This window comes from Podarcis bocagei (assembly GCF_964188305.1).
Source record: "Podarcis bocagei genome assembly, chromosome: 4".
In the NCBI taxonomy this organism is placed as follows: Eukaryota; Metazoa; Chordata; class Lepidosauria; order Squamata; family Lacertidae; genus Podarcis; species Podarcis bocagei.
In genome coordinates, this window is record NC_138128.1 from 64158167 (window position 1) to 64170324 (window position 12158).

Sequence of the window (12158 nt, forward strand, 5' to 3'; positions counted from 1 at the left end):
TATACTCTTTGCAACTGGACCCACCTCTTGGGCACATTTGTGTGTGAAGCCCCAAGGCAAGGGTGGCTACTTTGCATGCTGAATTTTTCAGGGAAAATTTGCATCAACTTTACATTGCTGTGTTTTTACCCCCAGGCTTCTAATGTAACATTTATGTTCTTTTTTTTTTGCGGGTGGGGTAGTTTGCCCTTGGTTTAAGACTGATTTCTTTTCTTTTTATTACTGCCGCTTAAGGATGATCTAAAAGTAATTACAATGATTGAGGCATAATGCAATTCAAAATAATTACAGCCCACTGCATATAAAAGTAACAAAACTTTCTCTGCTGATTTATGGCTTCTCTTGGCTGTGCATGAATCTCAAACGATGCCTTTGGGAGCAACACTCCAGATAATGTTAGGTCATTTTTAAAAAGCAGATTTGTGTAGTCTATCAGGGCTGAGTAATTTCCCCCCCTCCATAGTGAGAAATTGGTTGTTATCATAGATCACCGATACTGCTCAAAGCTCTTGTGAAAGATGAATTAATTTCACTAATGCTTTAATGCAAACCTTTCATGGAGAAGGCTGTATGGTGATAACCTTACCACAGTCTCTCCTTTCTCAATGATGATTTATGTTGTCTTTTAGTAGATGAAACTGCCTGTATTCACAATCCGTCGGCTGGCTAAAGGAATCTTATTAACAGGAAAACTAGGGAGAGACTTAATATTGTGTAAGGTGAAAGATGCCAAACTCATTTCTTGGGGTGTGGAGTTGCTATATTCTAAAATCCAGATAACACATCGCTGAAGAACACAGATAATCCTGAACAGTTTTGACGTTTGGTGCTTCTCTAGACACAGGCATCCTGTTTTCTGAGATGGATCACTATATGAGTATCTCAGTGGGTTGAAATGGCAAATTTGAGAGTTGTTCCCCTGTTCGATCCCATGATCAGCTAAGCTCAAGCCCCCACCCCCCAAAAGGCTTGGCTTCTAATGGTTCAGTACCAGACATACACCCCTTCTCAAACTTTTGCTTGCAATGCGAATCTTGGAACAAATTTAAAACTACAGATTTGCCAGGATTTCTTAAAGCAACAGATGTTTCTAAGCCTGTTTTAGAGCTTCTATGTACTGCTGCTAGGGAGTCTAGAAATGCAAGGATAAACATCTCTGCCATTTTTAGCATTCTTTGCCACTACTGTCTTCTTCAGTCACCCCACAACTTCTGGCTTAACTCAGTTGAGGGGTGGTGGAAGGGCTGACCACCACCCCACAACGACAAAAAGAACATAAATGATACATTAGAAGACTGGTGTGAACACACAGTGATGTGAAATTGAGGCAAGTTCTTAGTGGTCATCATAATTTGCAGTGTTAGGGTCTTTTGAGTCTTGAAAGAAGAATGGTTTTCTAATTAGGAACTGAAATATACTTTCCATTCACCAGTATGAAGCACCTTGCCTTTAGGAAAGCAAGACCTTAATTTTTAACATATGGAGTTCTGTTCAATGGCGGAATTCATATGCACTAGTAGGAAAGCCTGCTTTCGCGGTGGTCTTCTTGGAGGAAGAGCGTTCTTCTTCAAGGAGGAGCAGAGGCCAGCTGATCAGTCTTTGTACTGATCCACACCATCTGTCCGTCTTCTTGGAGTTGTAGCAAAGTGATGCATAAGGAGAGACGAGGCTTCCCAGGAAGCCTTCGCTTTGCTTTTGGACTACAGTTCCCAGTGTCCCTGACAGTTGGCCATGCAGACTGGAACAGGTGGCAGCTGGAGTCTAACAATATGTAAAGAGTCGCAAGTTACCCTCTCCTGCTTTAAAGGAGTAATGCTGGGACTGAGTTGCGTTTAGCAGGGGTCGCCAACGTAGTGCCTTTCAGATGTGGTGACCTGCATTGTCCATGACCATTGGTCTGGGAATGATGACGGTTGTAGACTAGAACATCTAGAAGGCACTACATTTGCCGCCCATGGGCTATGGGATGGACGCACGTGTGATAATGCACTGCCATGACCATGGAGGGCTTGTTAGCGCTACTAAATTCATCACAGTGCAGAATACCTCAATGAGCATAAATTTGCGACACTGTTAATTGTTCCCCAGTCCCACTGCTCAGAATACAGCCTTCGATGGGCCTAATCTTAAGGTGTCTACTGTTCCAGTTACACTTCTTCAGAAGCAGGAATCAGATTACTGCCACTGTCACTTCAAAACATCTTTCTTTTATCTCTCCTGCCTGGTATGGTTGAGTGAACCCCTGCTGGGTCACTGCTGTAAATTGATTTGGCTCCTTTCAGTAAAACGATGGTGAAAAGATGAATTAGGACGCTGTGCTACTCATTATCTAGCCTGGCTTGTGTGCATTACTTACTGGTCCTGGTGATGCTTGTCACATTAATGTTTCCTGGACATTCCTTTTTACTTTCTAACAACTCGGGGCTATTTATGTTGCTGGCCTTTCTTTCCAGAAGGATCCATCTGATACCAACGCATGCTATTAAAGGTGTTTAATATGTAGAATTGTTCAGTACTTCTCAACTTCCATAATAGACAGGGTTGCACAGGTTTTCCCCATTCTGTATTGCAGTTCTTTCATAGATTGGCTCTACTGCATTCTCCTCCATGTACCCCTCCCATGTTTAACCATTATGCAAGAGGGAGAGCAGGCCCTCGCTCATTTGGTCCCACCACCACTGAACCCTTACAGCTCCATCACCCTGCCCCCAGGGGGCGGTTATGAGTGAAGCTTGCTCTACATGCAAAGGTACCCTTGTGATTTAGGGCCCTGTGCATCCCGGGTTGTAAATCATTGGCGGCAGCGGGCTACACATGGAAGGTCGGTCTTTGCCCCAACATGGCTGTGCTCTCCACCTCATACCGTTCTTAATCACATCAAGGAGAATGCCCAAAATATGGCTTCCCTTTTGCTTTTTTCTGATTATTCATGAGGGATGGCTATTGCTGCACTTTCCTGCTGCTTTTATAGGCAGTCATTTTTTTCTGTGTCAAAAAAACATTTACATAAGAGAACACGCACATTAAAACACTCTGTATTTTTTAGTCCCCTCCCCGCAGACCTGCAATGGTTTATGTAATCACCTTATCATTTCTTTTATTTAATGGAGAGGTGCTTCCTTCCTTCTTTCTTTCTTTTTTTGTATGTTAGCGAGTCTCCTGATGTGCACTCTTTCCTATTCATTTAGCCACAGAGACCTATGTACATCTTTCGCCTTCTAGGAGATGGCAAAGAGGTTGCTGTATGTTTCTGTGAAGCCAGACTGCCTCAGTAGTGCTAATTTCATTCTCTGTTACAAGCTTCCTTCTCCAGTGTCTTAGTGCTGATGTAATACAAAAAGCTCCTTCCGTCCTTCCCTCCTTCCTTCCTTCCTTCCAGAACATTAGGGAACTGGATAAGAAGTGTTAGAATGCACTGCCTAATGTCTTCCCACTCCTCTTGTAGACCACTAAGGCCCAACAATTAGGGTTCTTGTTCATGAATGGAACCTACATATGAAGAGCTGTCTCTCCTCTTCTGACCTCCCCACACCAAAGCATGGGTGCTGGGAGTGAGGCCAATGGGCACAGCAGACTCCCCAGGTCTACACAGCTACACCCATGTGAAGCTAGTGCCCAAATAGCTCCAGTCCTGTCACAATCAGGTTTCATAAATGGTCCACAACATAAATGCTGATCTCACCAGTTATCTGTGATGCATCAAAGCAATCAAACGGTCAGCTCACCATTACATAGCCACAACAGGGCTACAATAAAAAAAAATGCTTGCCAAAAATATTACCCTTTTCCTCTGTGTATTGCTCTGAGTAGGAGCAACACTTGCTCTTTGGCTGTTTTTTGTGTGCAAAGCGAGGAATAATTTTAAGTGTAAAAAACCCCAAATCTCTTGAAATACCACTTCATGGCAATAGTTTACTTTTAGGGGGTTTTTAGGTCAAGGGCAAGATACTAATTGCTTCTCAGTATTTCACATTAGAAATTTATTCTGCTGAGTTCCTGCCTTAATTTCTATCAGTCAGACATGCAGAGTTAGATTTCATATATGACCCAGATCAACATAACCAGCATTGTATTGGTTATTTTATTGTATTATTTCATTGTTGTTGTAGACCACTTTGGGCCCTACACACAGAAAAGTGGTTTATAAGTGCAATAGATAAAAAATAGCGTGTTCTTGATCAAAATATCATGTCCCGTTGTGGAGGAAGGCATCTGAGCCAAATCTTACGTAGACATGATTCAATCTATGAATAAAAGATGATGGAAAATAAATCATTGTGCAATTTGCTTTTGCTGAACAACAACAAAAACAGAAACCTGTATTTGTGTGGGGGTTTTTTCTTGTTTTTCAATTCTGTCAGCAGCAGTGTTATGAAAGCAAAATTACAAGAAGTAACAACTGTTAAGTCATATAGGTTTTGAGAAGAGTGAAGAAATCTACAGGAATAGTATGCCAAAGTGCTTTCCGAGCTCACTGCCGTTTGATGAAAAAGGAATTTGTTCAAAATACACATCACGTTTCTCTGTCTCTCTCTACTTCTCACACCCTTCATGTTGGCTAACTAAATCTGTTTAAATGCCCACTTCCTGATTGTGACTTTGCTTGGATAGACCTTTGCATAGGATTGCCCCTAACATCCATGGGGCAAGTGTACACTGGTCCTTTTTCTCAGAGATATCCCAGGAAAGGATGGACACAACCTTTGTCAGAGTGAAAGGTTCTATAACCCAGTCTTGCCTTGAAGAGAATGTGCTGACAAAACATGGCCATCTCTGATACATCTACCAGTTGCAATGCATGGTTTGTATGTTGATTTGCTCATTCACAAGCAGGCTCAGCTCCAGTTTGGTATATTAACAGAATCCACTGGGGCATTTTCACTAGCCACTAAAGGAGCATTTTTATTTTTATTCTTAAAGCTGATTAGAAAGTTGACAGATTGAACCAATGGCTCTTCATCAAAAAGAAGAAGAAATCTGGAGTGATTTCTCTCAATTGTTTGTCAGCTGATCTGTTTTTGTCCCACACAAGGTGACTGTAGCTAAAGATCATAAAATGGCTATGACAAATAACAGTGAGAGACTTTTCAGGCATATCCTCAACACCCATGTCACGTCACGATGCAGCAGGCCTTATATCACCACGAATGTTTGTTCAGGACAGTTTCCTGCTATTAATACTCAAGAAGAAGCCTTCCTTCTTCAACAGGCTTGTGAAGTGTGTTAACTGGGTTGTTTTGCTATATGGACAAAATATTTTTATTAGGTGAGATCTAGAGAGTCCCAGCCCTTAGTTTAAGGTGCTCCTGAGCACACAATGTGGGGTATTCCAATTTCCACTGATTCCCCCTTCAGTCTCACACTATCTTCTGGAGGTCTCCTGACTCTCAAGAGTAGCTTTTGAGCTACTCAAATAAGGAACCAGGAAACCCACATTGTGCAAGCAGAATTTAGCTTGCACTTCTTGGAGTCCAAACCACAGTCGTCGTCGTCTTCTCCTTCTCCTCCTTCTCCTTCTCCTCCTCCTCCTCCTCCTCCTCCTCCTTCTCCTTCTTCTGTATTTCATTGCTTGGAACCCACTGTGAGCCTATAGAGCAGGAAGCGGCTTTTCTAAACTAACTAACTAACTAACTAACTAACTAACTAACTAACTAACTAACCCTGTCTTCAGTTTGCATCCTAATTCTGTTTCTCTTCCAGTGGAGTAAATTTGTGATCACCTTTCACAGGCATGGAAAACAATTCTTTTTCTATGCCAACCCTACCACGGCTTGTCACAAATTGATTTGTTGGTGGAATGGAGCATAGCTTGCTTTGATGAATGGAATGTCACACCATAGATGCCTTGGGTTGTGGAGCCCTATGGAAAAAGAATGGCCTGGCGCGTTTCTATTTTCCCAGTATAGTTGCTACTTCATATTTAAGGAAAATTTACAAGGGATGACATTTCTCCATGATTGACAGCTGTTCAGGAAAGATGTGACTGTGAGTGGCAGTGTCATGATATATGCAAAGATGATTACAGTTTCTTTTAGAAGGTTCGGTACCATTATAATTTCCATGTGGGTGTTAAAATGTGTGTTGTATTTCTGTTTAACAAGAAAGAAATTTAGATGGCTGTTAAGAAAATAACAACTTGCTGTTAGGCCCACAAAAATATTTAGCTGCACTTTTTGTTGTTGTTGTTGTTGTTGATACATTGAGAGCACAGTCCAAAATATGTTACTGTCCAATTAATGTGAGAAGGATAAACATATGGTCCTCCAGATATCATTAGACTACAACGTGCATTGACTCCAGCCAACATGGCATGGCCAATGGCCAAGGGTGTTGGGAGTTGTAGTTTTCTTTCTGTGGCTGATATGGCCATCATGGCCAGAACAACTACAATTATATTGTAAAGCCCCCTGTGATCCTCAGATGAAGGGTGGCATAGATATTTAATATTAAAATAATAATAATCTGGTCCTGGGATCCTTCAGAAGGGCTGGTTTAAAAACTGAATAAGCAACAAAAACAACAAAAACAATAATAGCAATAGTTGTGTGAAGGGGCAACATGACAGAAAGGGGCTGCAGCCATCATCTGGCAATGTGTGGCTCTGTTCTCTGCCTCACCTCTGCAGTCCATGCAGCAGAGAAGAAATCTGAGGTGGGGAAGACTACACCCTAGTCTCCGCCGTGTGGATGGCAGAACGGGGGGAGCTGGAAGCACTGCCCCATAACCCCTTTCTGCCCACATTGCCACTTCACAGAACAGCATGTGAAAAGAGCTTTAGTTTCCAAAGTAATGTTTAGATATGCCCTAAACTGTCACTGACATTGTTGCGCTGCAGCATGTGAGTTTGTTTGTTTTTAAAATTATTTTCAATACTCTCAGCACAAGTATATAAACCAATTTTTTATTTAGCCAACTGAAAGATTGACTCTGTTTTTCCCCCTTTCGTTTTCTGTATTTTAAATGTGTTTCTATTGCACTTTGTTTTGCTTTTCAGTGTAAGTGGTCCAGAAAAGGCTTCATACGAACTAGATGGTGTATTACTGACTGGTATGTAAAATGGAAGGTGTTTGTTTAAAAGCAATGCATTTTGTATAGTTTCCAGTAGAATCAGGAAAGTTTCATTTCCCACCAAGCGGCAGGCACCTAAGTCGTTGCACATTTTTAAAACATGATTTTGTATGTGGGCCATAAATGCTTTAGATTCCAACGTATAATATAATCAATGGATCCCACTGTGCGGTGATAGATATTGGAATGAACATTTATAGGTTTACCATTTCATTTCCTGCTTTATAATTTCACATTGAACACTAATGTTTAATCCAAATTTAGATGTAATGGCAAACTACGGTTAGCAGAACCTGACCCTCACAAACCAGGTTCAGACCACTGTTTCGGATGCTAGTTTAATACTTGGTGGTGTTTGATATTTGTGAGACTGTAATATAATGGGCACGATCTGTCACGCCAGTAGATATGACCAGATTCCCCTTTGTCCCCAACTCCAGTGGGGTGGGGGGTGGGGGCTCCAGAAGAGGCTGGAGGAAGGTTAAGTCCCATTGCCACAATTGGAAATCGGTTGCACAAGTGAGATGCCACAATTTGATATCGCCCTAGATATTTACGAGTTTTAAATTCACATACAAATGGAAACGCTGGCGGAGGTTTGCATATAGATCAGGCATATAGTGGCAGACTCATTTCAATTGATTTCATTGCTTGTGTTTCAAAATAGAGCTCGTGATCTGCAGTCACTCAAGATTGTAGTACAGTAAAATCAAATGCTTTCCCTCTTGCCTATGTCCTTACTTTTATTCTCAGTAAGTCTTCTCCTCCTTTTGTCACAGTGCCTTTGACTTGGTAAACATCCATCTTTTCCACGATGCTTCCAATTTAGTTGCTTGGGAAACAAGCCCGTCGGTTTACTCAGGAATAAGGCATAAGGCCCTCAGTTATGTACTTGACAGGTAGGTTGTCAACGCTCTTTTTTTAGCTTCTTTTATTGCCCTGCATTTTGCATTGTGTTCCAAATACGAAGTAATTATCGTTGCTGTGGCTTTGTCTTGAAATGTGGCCAACCTCCAGGGGATTAGAAGAACAAGCAATGAATAAGCACCAGAGGATTTATTTTATTTTTAATTGCAAACTGTGGAAACGCCAAATATCTAGGGTTGTTCCTGAGTTTTACTCAAGAGTAGACCCATTGAAAGCAGTGGACCTAAGTTAGCCATGTTTATTAATTCCAGTGGGTCTACTCACTGAGTAGGTAGTGCTGAGGAGGGCAATAGTATTCCTGAGTAGGACTACCATTGGCTAGAACCTCCAGTCCCAGGAGCAGCTCATCTGATGGGGCGGAGCAACAGCAATAGCTTACTGGCAGCAGCATCACTACTGCTGGGAGGCTTTTGATGCAGCTTTGCCCTACCAGGGCAGATGTGCCGGTCCAGTCCTATGAATTAACAAACTTACCAGATACATATTTCATTTTCTTTCCCCCCCAAAAGCCAATGAACTGAGGAACATGTGAGTTACTCTGTTGCTGGAAAATTAGGTATAAAGAAAGCATTTGTACTGCTTCGGCAGCCCACTTACTGATACAGTTTCCTTGGAAATCCCATTAATTTGTAGGAAACACTCTAAAGTTGGTGGTTGTGGATTTCTGTCAGCATCCTGTAATATCTTAAATATTTTCAATATAATATACAGTGGTGCCCCGCAAGACGAATGCCTCGCAAGACGAAAAACTCGCTAGACGAAAGGATTTTTCGGTTTTGCGTTGCTTCGCTAGACGAATTTCCCTATGGGCTTGCTTTGCAAGACGAAAACATCTTGCGCTTTTTTTTTTTTAGCCGCTTGAAGAGGCACAGTTGCGACGGACCGTGCTTCGCAAGACGAAAAACATCGCAAGACGAAAAGACTCGCGGAACGAATTATTTTCGTCTTGTGAGGCACCACTGTATTTTAATCTGTCTTCCATACACCAAGCACTTATCTGCTTCTTGTTGCCATGCACTATTATTCTCATTTTATAGGGGTTTAATTGTTTTATTTCTGGTGCTTTATTTGGTATGGTCAAATGTTTGTTGCCCAGAGAACTCAAGTTGAAGGGTAGTCTGCAAATATCATTACTAATAATAGGTAAGAAACTGAGAATGGACTGCTAATTTGCTGAAGGCCACTTAGGGCATCTGTGGTTGATCTCCAGCTGCTAATTGTGTCACCTTTGCGTAACTCAAAATGCAGTGTTAGTGCATATTTGGTTACAACTCAGCTTTGCGCATTGGTTCATATTGTATCTGATCATCAACCTAGGAAAATGCAAGAATTTTTAGAATAGTCTTAGAAACCCTGATTGCTTTTCCCCTCCCAAAGCTAAGAAACCTTCTATAAAGCTTAGTATTAAATGTAAACTAAATGTTTAGCACTGACCAGTTCTTCCTGCCTTTTCACATCTGCAAGGTGGAGGATGTTGTTAGCTAGAACAAACGTGTGTGTGTGTGTGTGTGTGTGTGTGTGTGTGTGTGAGAGAGAGAGAGAGAGAGAGAGAGAGAGAGAGAGAGAGAGAGAAATAGAATTTGGCATGAGGCTTGGATAGCTTACACGAGTTGTCTGGTAGAAGACTGATGTACTGCCTTGGTTGGCATGCCCCAACCTCTCTGGTTAAGGAGTCTACAAACGGTTCTTCCCCTCGCTCAATCCCAGAACTAGAAATTTGACGAGTGTAGTTGTCATTTTTAATTCTAATATGGGGTGGTTTGGCTTCAATCTTTTCACCGTGCGTACTAAATTAACAGAGCAAGAATACTCGGGTTCTCGCACCCGTTCAGGCATAGCCAAATCTGTGTTAAGTGATCCTGTGAGTGCAACTCTTCCTTAAGAATTTAAGAAGTGCTTTGCGGGAGGAGATTTACATCCACCTGGTCCAGCATTCTTTGCAAAGATCCTAGCAACCAGCAAGCACTAGGTGGTCCACCGGAAATTGGCCTGTAGCCCACATCTGGACCATGATTGGCTGTCTGTCCCCCCTCCCCCCTCATAATGTACGTTATATTATTAATTGCCCTGACTAGCTAGGCTTCCTTCAGGCTAATATTATTCGAGGTGAAATAATTATTCATACTTTTTTTCCATCTGGTGTTTATTCCTCCATCTCTTCTTGTGGTCTAAAGGACCTGACAGAGCTGTAAAGCGCTTTTGCGTTGTTGTTTTTAACTTGCACTGTGTGTTTCCTTTTAGCTCTTTTGGAGACATTTAGACCCCCCCCCCCTCCACAAATGCCTCGGCAAGCAAGATTGAGGGCTAAACAGTGTTAACCGCGGGTCAAGGGTGTCATGGCGGTAGATCATTAGAATGTGACAGTGCCAAAACCAGACCCAGCTCTCCTGCCTTTTCAGGAAAAGAAGAAGAAGAAAACCCTCCATTTTTTTAGGTGGCACTACCACTGTGGGGGCTTACATTCACATAGATTGCTCATTTTGAGAACGCAGCCAGCCGCAGATCCGGACCTCCGTAGTGAAATGATGGGCCGCCCGGCACAAAAGGGGAGTTCTGTAAGAGCAGTGAATAATGGGAAACCCCTTTCATCAGCACTGCTAACCTTTTGGCAGCCACCAGCAAACTCTATTCTGATCTGCTGATTGGGGAGGACAATACACTGGAGCTCACTTTGAATGAATGCTACCACCAACAGTGCCCCCATTCAGAAGGTTTTGGGAACCATCTTGGACCATTGTCTCCCATCACTCCTTCAGACAGTAGGAAAGGGGAAAGTGAGAGTATCTATAGGAAAGAAACTACTTCTTTTCTTGGCTTTTAATCTCCCTTTAAAGCTTCATAGATCTACATTTCCAGCTGAGCTACAGGAGCAATGGCAGTGCCAGATAAACACAGAAGAGAGAAGGTTTCAAGGCAGGCCTTTAAATCCCCTTATCTTCATGCCCTACTAATGCAGATTTAGTGCTGTTAAAACCAGAGGCTGATAAGTCTTTTCCTCTAAAGCCTTTAAACTGCTAAAGAGCATTTAACAGCCACTGCAGTTCAAGCTTTCGGGAACAATGCTGAGAAGGAAAAGAGTTTAATGAGCTAAACCCCTCACTGAATGAAACTGAAACATCTTTTCACAGTTGATTTAAGTCGCTGTGGGAGTAAGTGAAGCAGTCCTGTCTGCTGGGCTCATCTTGGCCAGTGTGAACAGCCAGTTAAATAGCAGCAATTTATGCAAGACTGAAGTGACCATCATAGGCTGCATTCCCGTCTTAATTATTTGCAAAAAGGAAACAAATGCAAATGAACTTTTAAGGGGAGGGGGGGAATAGGGTGGATAAAAAGAGTTGAACCTACCGAAAAGAAGAAGAAAAAGGCACATGTTGTATAAAGTAGTTATAATGTAGTTTAACATTTGGGGGTTTAAAACTGCTGAAAATCATGACCACAGAGAAAAAGCTGGTACATTGATAAATAGAATCAAATTTTCCAAAAGGAAAACAGAGCAGGTCTATAGTGCACTTTTAATTATTTTTTAAAGCTGCTGTAGAATGGTTTTGTTAGCTGTTCAGTGCTAAATGTGGACACATTATATATATATATCTTTACCAGTTGGAAAGCAATTTAAAAGCTTTATAGTAAGAACAGCACCAAACCTCAGAAGCTTCTCATGGAAATGCTTTCTGTCGCGCTCTGTTCTTATGTTTTTCTGACCTAACAAAAAAACAATTGCTCGTTAAATTTTTGAAAGACGCTTTGGAAACAGAATTTGCTCTTCACTAAGTTGCATAGCTACTATTTACTATTCTTAGCATTTCCCCCTGAATCATAGAGAGCTTTTGCTATTTTGAATCAGATCTGTATTCTAGCGGAGAGAGAAGGAACTCAACCAAGACACTTTTCACCCAAGCAAGAACTGAAGGATTTGGGTACATTCAGCAAAAAAAAAGTTATAGTTGCATCCAGGATGCTGAGACACCAGCCAGAGACTGTTCTTGTTGTTCCAATCTCTGAAACATCCTGAAGTTACTTAGAGTGGGGGGGGGGGAGGAATGGTGAGTGTGTGTGTCCCGTCCCCCCCCCCCCCGCTTTCAAACATGACAGTGCCCTTCTGTTTTAAAGAAAAAACGTAGCTTGGTCTAGTTGAACACAAACATTTTTTTATTTTTTTATTT

At 41.8% G+C, this 12158-nt stretch overlaps 1 protein-coding gene across 4 annotated transcripts in view; it reads left to right on the forward strand.

The window, feature by feature from the left end:
* INPP5A (inositol polyphosphate-5-phosphatase A) overlaps window positions 1–12158 on the forward strand; it is a 231494-nt gene that overhangs the window by 130391 nt on the left and 88945 nt on the right. For all 4 annotated transcript variants that reach the window (XM_081189505.1, XM_081189507.1, XM_081189506.1 and 1 more), the window contains exons 7-8: window positions 6995–7047; window positions 7848–7967. In XM_081189505.1, coding sequence (XP_081045631.1) covers window positions 6995–7047; window positions 7848–7967 — 173 coding nt within the window. The remainder of the gene's footprint in view (window positions 1–6994; window positions 7048–7847; window positions 7968–12158) is intronic.